At 44.1% G+C, this 18,002-nt stretch overlaps 1 protein-coding gene across 3 annotated transcripts in view; it reads right to left on the reverse strand.

The window, feature by feature from the left end:
- The window catches only part of KIF14 (kinesin family member 14), a 51,989-nt gene extending 35,242 nt beyond the window's left edge, over positions 1 to 16,747 (reverse strand). Inside the window, exons 1-12 of one of the 3 annotated variants that reach the window (XM_067729843.1) lie at positions 16,659 to 16,747; positions 15,955 to 16,127; positions 13,699 to 13,792; positions 12,314 to 13,508; positions 10,189 to 10,443; positions 9,578 to 9,665; positions 5,859 to 5,957; positions 4,810 to 4,862; positions 3,516 to 3,546; positions 2,994 to 3,101; positions 1,517 to 1,633; positions 671 to 786 (exon numbers count right to left, since the gene is read on the reverse strand). In XM_067729843.1, the coding sequence (XP_067585944.1) occupies positions 671 to 786; positions 1,517 to 1,633; positions 2,994 to 3,101; positions 3,516 to 3,546; positions 4,810 to 4,862; positions 5,859 to 5,957; positions 9,578 to 9,665; positions 10,189 to 10,443; positions 12,314 to 13,395 (1,949 nt within the window). In that variant the 5' untranslated portion in view covers positions 13,396 to 13,508; positions 13,699 to 13,792; positions 15,955 to 16,127; positions 16,659 to 16,747. The remainder of the gene's footprint in view (positions 1 to 670; positions 787 to 1,516; positions 1,634 to 2,993; positions 3,102 to 3,515; positions 3,547 to 4,809; positions 4,863 to 5,858; positions 5,958 to 9,577; positions 9,666 to 10,188; positions 10,444 to 12,313; positions 13,509 to 13,698; positions 13,793 to 15,954; positions 16,128 to 16,658) is intronic. The other 2 variants (XM_067729844.1, XM_067729842.1) reach the window with 2 other exon arrangements.
- Positions 16,748 to 18,002: the final 1,255 nt, after the last annotated feature.

Here is an 18,002-nt window from a genome sequence, read left to right on the forward strand (position 1 = left end):
AAGGAAAAAGATCATGAGACTAAAAGCTCTGTATTTATGAATGCAGAGTGAATTATTCCTAACTTTCAAAAGTTATTCTTAATTTTCAAAAGGCATTAAAAAAATCACATTGTTCCCTTACAGGTTTTGAGGTGGCAATTATAATATAATAAGTCAAATATAACGATACACTGCTGTCAACAGTGATGCAGTCCGTATCAGAATTGGATATTAAATCAATACAGATGTATTCTGAATGTAATATATCTGAAGTTACATACATGTTCATTAATGAAAATACTTTTTGAACACTTACATACCAGCCAGTGTGTGCTAAACTTCACTTCACACACATAGTAATGTGTTTGGTGATACCATATATGCTCAAACATCAGGCACTAATAATAGTTCATTCATCATTTAACCCTCATTACAACCCTAAAAGACAGATATTGATAATTATCCCCATTTTACAGATGAGGACACAGGCTGGAAGACTATTAACTGATTTGCCCAAAGTCACACAGTTTGTAGGAAGCACAGCTGAGATCAAGTCCAGGTAGCCTGGCTCTGGAATCCGTACCGCTCACCACTGCTCTGTCCCAGAGTCACATGAAGTCAGTCTATGCCCTTTTCCCCCACAGTACTCACTCTATTTTGTACAATTCCTTATACTCCAAAAGCTACTTGCCATGTGAGGACAGACTCGCGGTAAGGAATGAATGTTCTCTTCCCGCTGGCCTGCTCGGAGAGCGCGGATATGACCTTTCCCAGGGTCAGCAGGGACTTGTTAATACTCACGCCTTCCTGGGGACAAGATCAAACATTTTAATTGAAAGGAACTGCCCAGCAATAAATGTATTTCACAAAATATATTTCTTCATTCATATAATTACTGAGGAAATACTTTCTTCCATAAACTACCAACTTTCTTCAGACTCAAAATTTACTAATTGACTCTGAGAAGCAATCATAACCAGGAACTACGGGCTCCTCTTTAAGTCTCAGCAACACAGTCTATAAAGTGCAGGGACAGAGAGGTTATTCTTGGTTAAGATAACATACTTAGGGACATCCCTGGTGGCGCAGTGGTTAGGAATACCGCCTGCCAGTGCAGGGAGCATGGGTCCAAGCCCTGGTCCGGGAAGATCCCACATGCTGCAGAACAACTGAGTCCGTGTGTCACAACTACTGAGCCTGCACTCTAGAGCCCACGAGCCACAACTACTGAGCCTGCACTCTAGAGCCCACGAGCCACAACTACTGAGGCTGTGTGCCCCAACTACTGAGCCTGTGCTCTAGAGCCTGTGCTCCGCAACAAGAGAAGCCACCGCAATGAGAAGCCCACGCACCGCAACGAAGAGTGGCCCCCACTCGCCACAACTAGAGAAAGCCCACGCGCAGCAACAAAGACCCAACGCAGCCATAAATAAATAAATAAATTTATATATAAAAAAAAAAGATTACGTGCTTAGCCAGTAATCTCCTAAAAAAAGTGGCCAGGACTGAGCTCCCCAGCGTGAGGGCTCACCCTTACCTTCAGCCGCTCCCCGCTCGTCTGGGTCTCGGAACAGCGCTCACTGCCCGCCAGGTCCACCAGGTTTATGCGGCTCCGAATTCTGTGATCCAGCTCTTCCCCTTCCACAAATTCTGTCTGGGACAAAAGGACATTAAAATAACACATCATGGGCTTCCCTGGTGGCGCAGTGGTTGAGAGTCCGCCTGCCGATGCAGGGGACACGGGTTCGTGCCCCGGTCCGGGAAGATCCCACATGCTGTGGAGCGGCTGAGCCTGCGCGCCATAGCCGCTGAGCCTGCGCGTCCGGAGCCTGTTGCTCCGCAACGGGAGAGGCCACAACAGTGAGAGGCCCGCGTACAGCAAAAAAAAAAAAAACAAAACGGTAAAATAACACATCATAAGTTCTTTTACGACTTGCCATCAATATAAGTCTGCAAAACGGAAAGTTTGACAAGATTACAAACCACTCACTTATTTTTGAAGCTATCCCTTCTTGAATCTGTGACGATTTATAAGAACATATTGAGCAGTGCTCAGACTATGCAAAATAAAAGGAATGACTTTAAAGGGCTAAACCCATAACTACACAATTATATTAAGGAAACGGCCACAGATAGAAAAAAGGCTTAATGTACAAAGGTGCTGTTCATCCCAGCCCTGAAGTAGCAAAGCATTTAAAAGCAACATAAATGTCCAACAGCAGAGAAAAATTTGAGGAATTTTAACAGTCAAAGGAAAATTATGTGGCTGTGAATAATAATGTTTTGCAAGTAATTTTAATAGTATAAAATTGTTGCAGATTTTGTAAATTTGTTTACGTGTGATTGTAAAACAACTGAAAGATTATATACCAAACTCTTTAGAGGGGTTTCATTTGAGCAGTGGAACCCTACAGCTGAATTACTTAAAAATCTTTTACTTTCTGATATGTTTTTTCAAATACTGTACAATTATCATGTATTGTTGATAATATATTATCACGTATTGATATGACAATATCAATATCATGATAAGTTAATAATCACGTTACTGATTTTTAAAACAGTGAGAAAAACATACTCCTGTATATGCCACTCAGCGTTACTGTGTATATGTCCTAAAATCCAATTATGTTATATACTTATATGATTGGACTTTTACCTTTGATTTAAAGACGTAAGAGAGAGGCATGGACATATATACACTACCAAACGTAAAATAGATAGCTAATGGGAGGCAGCCGCTAGCACAGGGAGATCAGCTCGGTGCTTTGTGACCACCTGGAGGGGTGGGATAGGGAGGGTGGGAGGGAGATGTAAGAGGGAGGGGATATAGGGATATACGTATGCATATGGCTGATTCACTTTGTTATAAAGCAGAAACTAACACACCACTGTAAAGCAATTATACTCCAATAAAGATGATAAAAATAAAAAAATAAAGGAGAAAATAAGGAAAACATGAAACTTGAAGATAGTGACTATCTTACCTAAGAAATGAATCAACAACACAGTACCTTGGTCTGGGTCATCACCAGGGTGAACACTGAGTGCGAGCGGGAGCTTTTGTCATTCATGCCAGTGGCCGCAGTTGCCTTCCTCTTATTTCCCAGTTCCAGCCAAATCTAGTGAGAAAGGAGAGAAGGAGGTCAGGCCTGCAGACAGGGGCTCACCGGAGCAAAGTAACGAACAGCAAAGTAGAGTGAGCACGTATATACACACATTTATGATCAGCTCATAAAATAAAAATATTAATACATGCTTATTTAAGAATTTGCATTCCCATTGTCTATTTTTTTTTCTGTCATAGAAATTTGAATGAGGAAATAATACCTTTAACAGGCTATTTCTATAGCTCTAAACTGACATGATGATCGATTTAAATTTTTCGTTTTTAAGAGTAATTCTTTTGCTTAAAGTCTACACAAACAAAATCAGTTCCTTATAAATTAACCTTTTATTTATGCAAACAGCAATATTTATGAATATTTATGACTGATCTATCTAGTAGAGAGAAGATCAATTACAATGGACCTTACCTGGATATCAGAGTAAGAGCTGACAACATTCCTATTTCACAAAAGCAAAGGACAAAGTCAGTTTTACTCATGATCACACTCCTGTCCTTATAAAACATCAGCCACCTTTCAACCACATAATTACTCCACGAATACCACCGTGGAAAAATCCATAGGTATTACTATACTGATTCTTACAGAATCTTTCATTTTCTCCATTGTAAAAGGGAGGTAATAAAATAATGCTTTCATTTTAACAAATTTTAAGAAGTATGATTTTTCTTAATATAATGAAGCACCTTATAGCATCTTAACATTGTACTATCCAAGTCTAAATCATGAGACCAAAAGATAAACTTTAACCCATATGTATAGGCAAAGGCATAGGTATAGGTACCTGTATATGTGGGTGTGGTTAGGCGTAGGTAGAGGTACATGTATAGGTACACATATATATGGGTGTGGTAGTGCGGGTGTGTATGGGTCTCAGCACTGTCCCAGATTTACTAAATGGAGCTGAATTTTTTCTAGCCACTTTTCTTTTCCTTTAAGAAAGCATTTGGGACTTCCCTGGTGGCGCAATGGTTAAGAATCCGCCTGCCAATGCAGGGGACACGGGTTCGAGCCCTGGTCCGGGAAGATCCCACATGCCGCGGAGCAACTAAGCCCCTGCGCCACAACTACTGAGCCCATGTGCCACAACTACTGAAGCCTGCTGCTCCTAGGGCTCGTGCTCCGCAACAAGAGAGGCCACTGCAATGAGAAGCCCGCGCACCGCAACGAAGAGTAGCCCCCGCTTGCCGCAACTAGAGAAAGCCTGCGCTCAGCAACGAAGACCCAACGCAGCCAAAAACAAGTAAAATAAACAAATTTATATAAAAAAAAAATATATATATATATATATACACATATATACACATATAAAAAGAGAGCATTTGGAGTTGAAAACCAAATAAATGACTCTCAGCATATTTCTAACTCTAAACATTGAGCTCAGCACCTTCTCGCCTCCACAGCTTAAAGTAACAGATATAAAAAGTGGCTCGAGAGGGAAGGCTTAACTTAATGGGTTAGCAGGGGAAAGGGAGGAAAGACAAATATTTCCTACACAGTATAATTAATGCTCTACGCAAGGCACTTCACAGGTGCTGTGAGAGATATAAACAAATATAACAACAAGCAGCTAACACCCTATTTGGAAAGAGGAACATTTAACTGGATAATATTAAGGGGAGAAGACTAGTGACGCAGCGTTTCACGGCTGGGGAAGCTGCCAAGAGCACAGCGGTCACGGGCCCTGGCTGCACACACTCACGTGGACAGGCCCTCGACGTAGGGGCCGGAGGCCGGGTGCTCCCGCACTCGCAGCTGTGGGCAAACATGAGGCACGTTAACAGCAAGGCAAATACTTCATATAAAAGAGAATTTCAAATGACCTTCTTTTTCTATATTTCGAGTCTACAGTAAAGAGATTTGTCTCTACCCGGAAATAAATATAAAGGTCCTCACAGAAACACATCTGTAAGGCACTAGGAAACTGCCTCAAGACCACAAACTGTTCACATCTGCACAGTATCTGACAACATACCATAACATCAAATATCTTACTAGATTTTTATTCCTAAGTCCTGCCGTAGCTATTGTTTATATGCTTTTAAATAGCTTTCTAAAATATGTGCAATAAATTTCAGACAGTTAACATTTTTTTCCGTTTTACATTATACATTTTAAACTTTGTGAGCAGAAATTTAAGAACACGTAGAAGTCAGAGAAGGAAATGCCAAGTTTTGTGTGAGTCTCTTGATGCTGCCAAAAGCAGACTGCACGACCTTGAGCGAGTCAAGTGACCTCTTCAGATGTTAGCTTCTCGCTCTCCACAGCCCTTTCCAAAGTCAGAAGTTTTTAATTCTAATAGCGGTTGTTTAAAAAGTTTACGCCTTTGTGAAACTTTCTACTTCACAGAAAATATGAGCTATAAGACATCAATTTGCTAAATAATCGAGTGAAATACATACTCTACAATAACAATACAGTTTTTTAAACTTTTATTCTTTTTTGGCTTTGCAGACTTTTAGGAATTTGGTATTTGCCATAAGTGGTCCAACTAAATCTTAGAATGTTTTATCTTTAACTTCTACACAATACTTGCTTAAGTAAAATGAGGTTACAGTTCATAACTAGTTTAATGTCCACTAACAATAATGTTCAGCTTATTTAATAAATAGCAATGTAGTTAGACTAGATCTCAAGCATTTGCTATCATATGCATTTTAGTAATTAAGCTATATATCATCTTGAGAACCAATATAATTATATGCATCAATAAAAACAGAAATTAAAAACAAGTAAGTTTTTAAATCTTACTGTTTGCTTTCTCTGCCCATTTTCACCTTTACAAACCAGAAGGTCGTGAATTTTTTCATTATATACTTCAAAGAAGCTCATTTCAAGGTGATAGCTGACCTAGCAGGAACAGAAACACAGCATACAATTTATTTGAAAAGTTCTTGCACTTTTTACAAATCATATCTGATAACAGTCTGGTAACCAGAATATATAAAGAACTCTTACAATTCAACAACAGAAAGACAAACAACCAATTAAAAAATAGGCAAAGGACTGAACAGACATTTCTGCAAAAAAGATACACAAATAGTCAACAAGCACATGGAAAGGTGTCCAACATCACAAGTCAGTAGGGAAATGCAAATCAAAGCCATGGTAAGAAACCACTTCACACCCACTAGGATGGCTGTAATCAAGGAAACGGAAAACAACAAATGCTGATGAGCATGTGGAGAAATCAGAACCCTCCAGTGTTGCTGGTGGGAGTGTTAAATGGTGCAAATGTCGTGGAAAGCAGTGGGCAGTTCCTCAAAAGGTTAAGCACAGAATTACTGTATAACCCAGCAATTTCACTCCTATCTACCCAAAAGAATTACAAATAAATTCAAATTAAAAATTACTCAAATAGGGACTTCCCTGGTGGTCCAGTGGTTAAAAATCCGCCTTCCAATGCAGGGGACATGGGTTCGATCCCTGATCGGGGAACTAAGATCCCACTTAGTTGCCGCGGGGCAACTAAGCAAACGCCGCAACTACTGAGCCTGCGCGCTCTGCAGCCCACACGCCACACCGAGAGAGAAGCCCGTGCGCACAACAGAGTCCACGCACCGCAAGGAAAGATCCTGCGTTCCGCAACTAAGACCCGACATAGCCAAATAAATCAATATTTTTTAAAATTACTCAAATAAAAATTGTACACAACTATACAACTGTGTATTGTAATAGCAACAGTATTACAAAAGCCAAAAGATGGAAACAGCCTAAATGCCCATCAACTGATAAGGAAGACGTGGCGCATATATGCAATGGCATATTACTCAGCCATAAAAAGGAACGAAGTGTCAATACATGCTGTAACACCGATGAACCTCATGCTGCATGATATTCCACTTACAGGAAACGTCCAGAATAGGTAAAGCCACAGAGACAGAAAGTAGGGGCTGAGGGGAGGGAAATGGGTTATAACTACTTAATGGTACGTGGATGGTCTCTGAGGGTGATGAAAATTTTTTTAGACCCAGATGGAGGTGGTGGTTGCACAACATTATAAATGTACTAAATGCCACTGAGTTTTATATTTTAAGATGGTCAATTTTATGTTATGTGAATTTTATCTTAATAAAGGAAAATTTCAACAACAAAAGTCCTTGCATTTCTTACTAACTTCTAGGAAATTCACCTAATTCAATTCACCTTAGTATGTGCATGGCTTTGGACTATATGAGAAGGATATACAGAAGTATATGGCAAGGTTCTCGCCCACGAGTTTCCATCTCAGAGAAACATAACATACCCTCCAACAGATAAGACAGAGCAATAGAAAATTAAGAACCAAAATGAGAAATCATGACCATAGATAAAACGGCCAATCAGAAAGGGGAGATGCGGGTGCCAGAGAGGCTGGGGAAGGAGGAGAAAAGGATGTGAGGCATGAGAAACGCAGCGAGCTGGACCCTGTGGGCGAACACTTGATCTGCTAAGTGCGGATCTTAAATCAGATTGTGATTCCGGATTGCGGCAAAAAACAATCACCAGACTCAGTAGAGCTGAGCTTCTCCTCCTTTTGACTCTGAAAGACAAGGTATAAAAGCCAAAAAGGGAAAATTTGCTTCCATGTAGCTTTTCTGAGTTAGGGCATGTTTCCTTGTTAGCGAAATAAATTTCATCTACAGGCCCAAAGTGAGTCAGCAAACACCCAGCGCTAACGAAACTAGAAGCTTCAAGGGAGATCAAAGAGATGTAGGTTCAATTCGCCAAATATTTATTAGGCCTACCAGGCACACAGCACTCTTCTAGGTGCCGTGGGAGAACCTGAGGTGAACTGGACAGGCTTCATCCTCAGAGAACTCACAGTCTAATTGGAGATGCAACACAGCACTTGAGTAACACAGACAGAAGGATACAGTTAGCATCCCGGGAGAGGAACAAAGCACTTCCGGGTAGAGATCAGGTACAGGTGAACCCATGCAATTACAGGTTATTTACAAGGGCTGTGGATACAGGTATTGGGCTCAGAATTCAACAAACATGCATTAATGTCTATTATATATAAAACAGTGTACTGTGTTATGGGGCTTCCAGGGGGCCTTGGAGAGGAACATGCTGTGGGAGGGGAGCAGTGAAAGGTGCAGAGGTCACGTCGCAGAGGATCATGCTTTGTCTGCTCCTTCGAGGCACCTGGCATCTGTGGCTATACCCACCTCCGAGACCCCCACCCGCATGCTGTTATCTTCTACCATCCTGAATAATCCCAAATTGAGAAAACCACAGTCACTTTGCTGGGCTCTCTATGTGGGGGGCACTGTTCAAAACCTTTCACACAGAGCACATTTCACACAGCAAACCTAGGAGAACGTCCTCCTCGTCCCCAGGCTCTGTGCTGAGGCACTCAGAGAAGTTAAGCACATTGCTCGAGGTCACACTTCCAGCATGGAAGTGTGGAACCTGGATTCCAGCTCAAGCCATCTCCAAAGTCCACGCTCTGAACCGTTTCATGTGTTCCGCTCACTGACAAAGTCGCTCCCCACAACTGGAGGCCCCCAGACCCGTGATCACTCCAGAGACCCCTTGCCTTCGCCTGCTCTCCCTCCCTGGCTTCCACCACCTCTAAACAAAACAGATGCTAAACAGAGGGGCCTAACCCACGGGCCACGCCTCCTCTAAGGACCCCGTGCCCCCAGCTTACCTGTTCCCATAGCCGCCGCCCTCATCCTAACCTAGTATTTACTTCACTTTATTTAGCATCTCAGTGACTGTACTCGACTGTGTACTGGCCCGTTTCTCCATCACTCTCTTCACTACAGGCACCGGGTCTTTCCACTCCGTGCTCCCAAGTACAGCACAACATTTTCCCAAGTCCCCTTATCATAAGAATCACTAGAGGAAAAGTATGAAAATTATAAATTCCCAGGCTACCCTCTACACCAACTGAACCAGAATCTCCAGAAGCTTTTCAGCAAGTACACCCACACACACATTCCTAGGCGCTCTTACCCGCAAGCGAGTTTCAGAAAAACTGGTCTAACGGTCTGCCCGGCAAACAGCTGGCCGCACTAGGACCAGGTGAGGGGGCGGGGGGCAGTGCGGGGCACGAGCACGGGGGCAGTGCGGGGCACGAGCGAGGCTGTGACCTCCACTCCGGGCTGAATCTGCACGTCACTCCCCTCTCTCCTACTGTCGCCGTCCTAATGCTGATGCCTGCCGTCCTTAGGGAAGGCCGGGCCGCCGCCCCACTGCAGACACGCACGATGGGGCGTAACTACCGCCACGTGCACCCCACACCCATGGAGGTGATTGGGCAGAGAAGGCGGAAGAGAGGACCCTGCATCCCTGTCCAGCAGGAGGAACCGCCTCTGAGTCTGGAGCCCCCGTCCCCCAAACCACTGTCCGAAAGGAGAGCGACCAGAAGTTACAACATCTTCTGCTGAGCAGTTCCTCAGCGGCCACGACTCCGACTTTAACTGGTTTGACCGTTTTCTAGTCTAATAAGAAGGCTTATGGATACTATGAGAACATACCTCCTGGGTTTGTTTTTTGGCTATTTCGGCAAAAAGACCTTCACAGAATCTTGGAATTATTCCTGGTTCTTCACTAAATCCCATCATCCTGGAAAATACATTATGAATAGGGAGGAAGTAAAACTAATTAGGTTTTTAAGTTCTTTGGGGAGAAATTAAACCTCAATTTCCTCTTCTGTAAAATGGGAATAAATAAGAACTATCTAATTCAGAGCCTCTAGCACAGGGCCTGGAACACAGTAAAAACTTAGTAAGTGCTAGCTACTATTAAAATTTGAGTATTTCCTTCTAGGACAGGTATTATTACCATTCCGTTGATCAGATGACTTGCTTGTAATTCTCACAACAATACTTCCAATTAACCTCTCTGGGCTTCAGTTTACACAAGAAAGAGTTTATAGTAAAATGGGGCCAACGAAACAATATCTCACACATAAACAGAAACCCAGAGACAAAGTAACTTGCCCAGGTTTGCAGAACTAGTATGTAAAATGGTGAGATTTGCGCCCAGGCCTGTGCAGTTGCAAAACTATATTCTTTCCATTAAACTATGCTGCTTCGCACAAAAAATGTAAACATTTCTGGATAATCGGACTTATGATACAACTTACGTATAGGACTTTCCAGAGCCAGTCTGACCATAAGCAAAGAGACAGGTGTTGAAGCCTTCAAAGGCCTGTTCCAGGAGCGGGGCTGCCAGTGCCTCGTACACGGCCGTCTGGCTCGCGAAGCGGGGATGACACTCATCAACAGACCAGAAGGAAAGGTCGTAAACAAAACTGTACACCTGTCTCATGCTGGGATGTTCCACAGCTATTTCTTCCCCGTTCAGGAAGACCACCTGGGATGTTTCTTCACTCTTCTCTCTTTAAAAAGAAGCACAGAGAAAAATATCGTTACTATAATTATTCTGAGTATCATTCCCACAGAATGTAATAAGGACCTCAAACTAGTTAAATACAACATTACTCCAGACCAGCACATGTAATGATAGTGGGTTTCCAAAATCTATTTCCTGCAGCTCCAGTGCCACTGCTCAAAGGGAAAATGGAGTTCCAGATTGCTTGTCTGGAAAAATGCCCCCTACTTTTACAGGATTTTCCATCTTTTTCCTTTTTCTCTTAAGCTCTCCCTTTTCTCATCCTGTCTACTATAATCTACCTGTCTCAGCAGTTCAAACCTGGAAACTTGTTTGAATATATTATAAAGAAATTTTGGAGGTACAAATCTATATAAAGCTGGTAAGAAACACAATTTCAACAAACTCAGTTAGATACAAGTCTGAACCATAAGTGTCTTCGGGATACCAGTTACGTTTCTATGAATCCAAAGGTCCCTCCTCCTTTAAATTATCTCTTTGGGTCCATCCTTCTTCCATCTAAGACTTAGTAGGAAATCTTTCACTGGCTCCAGAGCTGCAGAAAAACAGTATCAGTCCTTGTCTGGCCCCAGGTCTCTCCTTCTGCCCCCAACTCTGCTTTCGATCAGAAACTACTGCGGAAACCACCTCCCTCATCCTCCCCCGCGGGCCTGCTACAGGTGCGCCTGCTGGGTCTGGAATCAGCACGTGGTCCCTCGCTCCATCCTCTCCAGGGCAGCCACCCATCCCGGGCTTGTCCCTTCTGCCCCTCTTCCCCGTACAGTCTTGAGGCTTTTTGGTACTGAGTTCTCTCCCCTTATCACTGACCCCACATTTTCAGCTAAAAGGCCCACAGCCCTCTGGAACTTGCCTTAACTGCTGGCCATTTAGGTTTAAACCAGAGGTCCGTCTGCACTGCCGGGTCACCATACCCTCCTCTAACTCACTTAGGTCCATAACAGAGTTAAAAACTACTGACTCTGTGAAGTCTTCACAGTCATCTCTCCAAGAATGTAAAGATAACCAGATGCCACATTCACACTGGGCGGGTCGTCTTTTTCAGCACAACCCGCAATCTGTGAGTGTCTCACCCACAAGCACTTTTGGGGAGAGATTTTTTTTTGCCATCAAAATCAAATCTAGGGCTTCCCTGGTGGCGCAGTGGTTGAGAATCTGCCTGCCAATGTAGGGGACACGGGTTCGAGCCCTGGTCTGGGAAGATCCCACATGCCGCGGAGCAACTAAGCCCGTGAGGCACAACTACTGAGCCTGCACGTCTAGAGCCTGTGCTCCACAACAAGAGAAGCCACTACAATGAGAAGCCCGCACACCGCGATGAAGAGTAGCCCCCGCTTGCCACAACTAGAGAAAGCCCGCGCACAGAAACGAAAACCCAACACAGCCAAAAATAAATAAATAAATTTATTGTTTAAAAAAATCTAATCTAATAAATGAGCGTATAACCACCACATAGCAGAGATGATGAGGGGGTGACCACCACTCTGGAAAGGGTTTTGGAAGGACCTCTTTGGGGAACGAGTGACCTGCTATGGCTCTTTTCAAGGGAAAGGTAGAGATTCCACCGTACATTACAGATCTGAAAGCAGACTACGTTAGACTGAAGTCATTTAGACTTTTAAAAAGCAGTATAGCCAGAGAAACTTACGTCTGCAAAATACGGTGATTTCGATTCTTTAATTTTACAGCCAATCATCAAAAATAATCCACATACTACAACTGAACCGAGAAGTTCTATCTATATAAAAGAATCACCAGCCAGTTTGAAAATGCACGAACACACTGACTTCCCAAAGGCAGAGAGGAACTGGACACGCCCCACGCCACCAGCCTGGCCTTAGACAGAAAGGGGAACGTACCGCGTGCTGAAAGGCCTGACTCTGACTGCCACCGTCACTTGACTGTTTTCCACTTTTAGGGGCTCTGTTTCTGTAGAGGTTCTCCGAAGTGCAGTTTCTTCTTCAAGAAGGAATATATTTTCTCGTGACCGTTCCCTTTTGTTTGTGAGAAAAGAACTTTTCGGCCTTTGTTTAACTTGAAGGGTAGGTATCCTGTTTTTCAGAACTGACGCAGCTGGGCTCTTAAACTGAGGAATGCCACTCTTTGGTGTCGATCTGTGCTCTGTAACACACTTCGAAGGTGTTCTTTTCTCTAAGCTTTCAAATTTAGGTGCAAGTTTCGCACCATCCTTCCCAGCACTTCTGTGATGTAAGCTTCCTGTTCCTGACGCTCTGATATCCAACTTGCTCTGAATAGGTTTTGTTGCCAAGCGTCCTGATCTAACAGCTTCAGTCTGACTCTGGGAACCAGCGGGTGGTCTATCACTTAGGGACTTAAGGGCAACATTTTCGTCTGCCCCACCAACAGCGGAAAGCGTTTCTTTGTATTTTCCACCAGCCTTCACTTCAGGGTCTTTTGGGTCTGCAGCTAAAGGTACAGAAGGTGTGACAAGAAAGTTTCTATCATTATTTACAGTCTTTGCATTTATACTAGTTTCTGGTGAAGCACAGTTGTTTTCTCCTTTACCTCCCACATTCTGCGCTGCTTTCCACTTTTCCACAGAATCTGTCTTAGCCCGACGTTGTAACGCAAGACATGTTTCTGCTGTTTTCGCAGTTGTGTCTCCCAACTCACCAAGCAGAGAGGGTTCTTTGCTCCTTGTCACTCTCCTCTGAAGTGTTAACCTACCCACAGGGTTAGGGGGAAGGGGTGTATCTTCCGTTTTTTTACAGGCAGAGATAACATAAGTGCTATTTATGTCTCTGCTTTTACTTGCGGATATCAATAACGGATCATCATTTTCACATTCCGACATATCCGACTTTGAATGCTGCTTCAGCCTGCTACCGTGGGGGAGAACAGGCAGCGATGAACTCTTTGGGGAAGAAGGGATACCAAGGATATTGCTGTCATTTCTACTCTGTGCAGTGTAAACTGACATTGTGGCAACAAGTTATTTTTAGAAAGGATGTTGCTGAAGAAACTTTAAGCTCTTCTTCGGACGTTCATTTAACTTCCGGCCATTCCTTCTGCATCAGTTTCCAAAACTATCTGCTAAAATTAAATAAATAAAATTTAGATGGCACAGACTACGAATAGGCCGTAAAAACATGAGAAGCTTCCATGGTGAAAGTAACTGCTCAGAGCAATACATCAGAGTGGGTCATGATCTCCAGCTCAGATATTGTTCCCATGCAGCTTCAGACAAACCTCCGACCTCAGAGAGCTTACAGTCATTACTTACAATCATTACTCAGCTGAGCTCCCATGAGGTGCCAGGCCCTCTGACGGATACTATGGATTTTCAAAGGCAAGACCCCTGTTTTCATTTCCTTAGTCTAGAAGGAATGCACAGATAACACTTCTATCAGGCCAAATGTACCAGGTGACTTTAAAGATGTAAAAAGCACATGTCGGGGGCTTCCCTGGTGGTCCAGTGGTTAAGACTTCGCACTTCCACTGCAGGGGGCACGGGTTTGATCCCTGGTCAGGGAACGAAGATCCCGCATGCTGTGTGGCACAGCCAAAAAAAGAAAAAAAAAAGCACATGTCAAAGACATAAGAATGGCCAACAAGCACATAAAAAGATGCTCAACATCACTAATCATTAGGGAAAAGCAAATCAAAACTATAATGACATGCCACATCACTAGCTCATTAGAATGGCTACTATCAAAAAAAACAAGTGTTGACAAGGATGTGAAGAAACTGGTACCCTTGTGTACTGCTGATGCAAAATGGTACAGCCACTATGGAAAACAGTATGGACAGTCCTCAAAAAATTGAAATTACCACATGACCTAGCAATTCCACTTCTGGGTATAGACCCAAAAGAAATGAAAGCAGGGTCTCGAAGAGATATCCTTATGCTCATGTTCATAGCAGCATTATCCACAATAGCTAAAATGCGGAAGCAACCCAAGTGTCCACTGACCAATGAACGGCTTACCAAAATGTGGTATATTCATACGATGAAATATTATTCATCTTTCAAAAGTAAGGACATTCTGCAATATGCTACAATATGGATGAACCTCAAGGACATTATGCTAAGTGAAATAAGCCAGTCACAAAAAGACAAAGAACACATGACATCACTCATATCAAGTACATACAGTAGTTAAAACCATAGACAGAAAGCTGCCTGGGGGATCTGCGGGAGGGGAGAACAGAGAGTTAGTGTTTAACAGGTATAGAGCTTCAGATTTACGAGATGACCAGAGTTATGGGTATGGATGGTAGTGACGACCACACAACAATATGAATATATCTAAGGATGTACACTTAAAAACGGTTAAGATGGTAAATGTTAGAAAAGAGAACATGTCAGCAAAGGTTTTTTTTTTTAAGTACCCCCAGCTTGGGGAGCAGGGAGGGGGACTAACGGGGACACTCCAGCACCAGTTAAAGACCGGAGTGAAGCACTTCTACATCAGCTGAATGCACGTTACATGCAAGAATGCCTCAGAGAGATGAGTTTGAGAGGTGTCACAGACAGATTATTCCCAAATAAGTAGCAGAGACAATAAAAATAAGTGCTGTAAATTAATTGCTTGTGCTGAGAAAAATTATGCAAGATTAGTTAAGTAGACAGCCTGCCCTCTAGCAGTTAGACAACAAAGTAGACAGGAATGTATTTAACTATGTGTCAACAGTAGCGATCCAGCATTCATGTTTAAGAGAAAAGAGAACTGCAGTAACAGCTAAGAGGTCTGGGTTCTGGTCAACGCTGAATCAAACTGGTTATATCGATGTAAACAAGTCTTTACATTTGCATGCCTGATTCGAACTTGTAAAATGACACCTGATCATTGACACATATTTCATTGTGAAAGTAAATAAAGGAAACCTCATTTAAAATAGAACGGGGGGATCTAAAGAGCAGCTCTCACGCTTTACCCCTTGCCATGTTTTACAGACTCTACAGGAAGAAGCTACTTCACATCCCAGAGCAAAGAGGAAGAAAGGTTTCCTCGTCGCCTATAGCAACCGCCCAGCCAATGAGAAGATGCGCAGCTCAGCCACTAGGAGGTGATCACCACCCCGACTGCCGTTCAATTCCCTCCTTTTCTTCACACAGGCAGACCTGTCTTTAGGCGCTTTGCTGCCCCATACAGATACTGCGCTTTTTACAAACTAAAGGTTTGTGGCAACCCTGCATCAGCAAGTCAGAGCCATTTTCCCAGCTGCATCGGCTCACCTCATGTCTGCGTCACGTTTTGGTAATTCTCACAATATTTCGAACTTTTTCATTAGCCCCCTACTTGTTATGGTGATGTGTGATCAGCGGTCTTTGATGTTACTACTAGGACGCACTGAAGGCTCTGATGATGGTTAGCATTTTTACCATTAAAGTGTTTTAAATGAAGGTATGTACATTGTCTTTTTAGACACAATACTATTGCACACTTCATAGGCTACAGTATAGCACAAACATAACTTTTATATGAAACAAGACATCCCTGTGACTCCATGGGTGGTCTCACGGAGCCCACACTACCTGGGAGGTGCCGGGACAGACAAGCCCCTCTCCTCTGCTCTGGACTGGTCCACCCTTTCTGCTCCAGCGAGCTCGCCCTGAGCTGCAGTTCTCTGCTGCTCCCACAAGGACTCTTCCTGCTAATCCAGCAACTGGCTGCTGTATTTTTAAAGTCGACCCCAGAGATTACGGCTCTGAAGGAACAAAATAACAGAGGTTCACTTTCAAGTAAGCCTTTGAAAGTTCTAAATCACTAAAAATCATTACCGGAAACTTCACCAGGACCTAAGCATCTCCCATCACCTTTTAACTAAAAGCAGGGAATCTTCCTGTTACGGAAGCAAATACAAAGGCAAGAAGAGATTGCGGACCTTCAACCGCAGCTGAAAACCCGCTGCTACTAACACGGAATGAGATGGCTCTTTGTTTTTTTTTTGGGGGGGGGGGGGGTCGCTGTGAGACCGGAGGGAAGAAGGGCCCAGACCCCGGGACCGGTTCTCAGCGGTCACGCCGGGACCGAGACAGCGACGCGCCCCGAAGGCGGCCCCGGCGGGGGCAGCGGCGCGAAGGACGAGGCCCGGTCCCGCCCCTGTCCCTCCTGGGGACCTCCCGCCCCGTCCCCCTGGAGGACCCCTGCCCTGCCCCGCCCGGACTCCCGAGCCGCTCGGCCGCCCCCCGCCGCCGCCGCCCGCACCGACGCGCCGCCCCCAGGCCGGAACACCTACCTCGCGTACCCCACCTAGCAGGCCCCAGGCCTTCCCGCGCCGCTCACGCCTCCGCCGCCGGCCAGCGGTTTGAACGCGCGCCCCGCCCTCTGATTGGCTGCCGGGCGCCGCGCAAGCACGTCCTCCCGGAAGCGCGCGCCCGTAGCGCGGATCCGAGCTCGCATCTCCTAGGCAACGGGCCCGCCCTCCGGACTGCGCGCACTGAGCTGGGCGCGGCCATAGCCGCGCAGGGGGCGCGGACTCTGGGCGGACGGGGCGCCCGCCCTCGGGTGGGCTAGGACTAGGAAGCGGGCAGCAGCGCGCTTGTCCAGCCACGGTGCACAGTGAGTACGGTCCGTCCGCCTCACAGCTGGACTTCTCGGTGCAGAAATGGCTGTTTGCCCCCAAGTGAACCAGAATCATTCACACTTCTAGGATTTCCTGTGCAAAGACTGGTGATGGGAAGTGCGCTAAATGTCTTACATGGAATTTTTTCAGTTAATCCTGTATATCTTACGAGGTAAATATTAATATGATTCCCCAGTTTACAGATGAGGGACTGAGGTTTAGAGTTAAACTTGTGAAAAATCAGACAAGTAGCAGGCGGTGTAACTAGAATTCCAAAGCCCACGTCGTGAGATATAACTTACTTTCTATAAATATTACAATAAGATTTTTTTTTTTTTTTTTTTTTTTTTTTTTTGCGGTACGTGGGCCTCTCACTGTTGTGGCCTCTCCCGTTGCGGAGCACAGGCTTCGGATGCGCAGGCTCAGCGGCCATGGCTCACGGGCCCAGCTGCTCCGCGGCATGTGGGATCCTCCCGGACCGGGGCACGAACCCGCGTCCCCTGCATCGGCAGGCAGACTCTCAACCACTGGGCCACCAGGGAAGCCCTACAATAAGATTTTGAAGCATGAAAAAACAATAAAAATACATGCTGAAAAGTAACCAGATCTGTGAGAGGGACTCTAGTCCAGCAAATATTATAAAGCAACTATATTTTTTAAACAGCAAAAAGTGCAGATAATGGAAATGTATTCAGTAGGCTAGAGAAACAGAAATGGACTCCAGCTATAAAGAAAAATTGAGTGGATGATAAAGTACTCATTCTAAAGCTCACTTTAAAAATCATGCTAAAAAATGCTAAAATTTATTAAAATTAAGTTATAGAGCAGCTATCAAAAAAAGAATATTGTATTTATCAGATATATGGGAAATGATCAAGTCTAGAAGCAAAAGAAGATATGGCAAAGGAAGACTGACAAATACATTAAAACTTTAAACTTAAGTATCGTTCAAAATAACAAAAATAAAATGTAGTAAACTAGAAAAATACATTAAGTGTGACAAGATGTAAAGATCTC

Source organism: Pseudorca crassidens, chromosome 2 (assembly GCF_039906515.1).
Source record: "Pseudorca crassidens isolate mPseCra1 chromosome 2, mPseCra1.hap1, whole genome shotgun sequence".
Classification (NCBI taxonomy): domain Eukaryota; kingdom Metazoa; phylum Chordata; class Mammalia; order Artiodactyla; family Delphinidae; genus Pseudorca; species Pseudorca crassidens.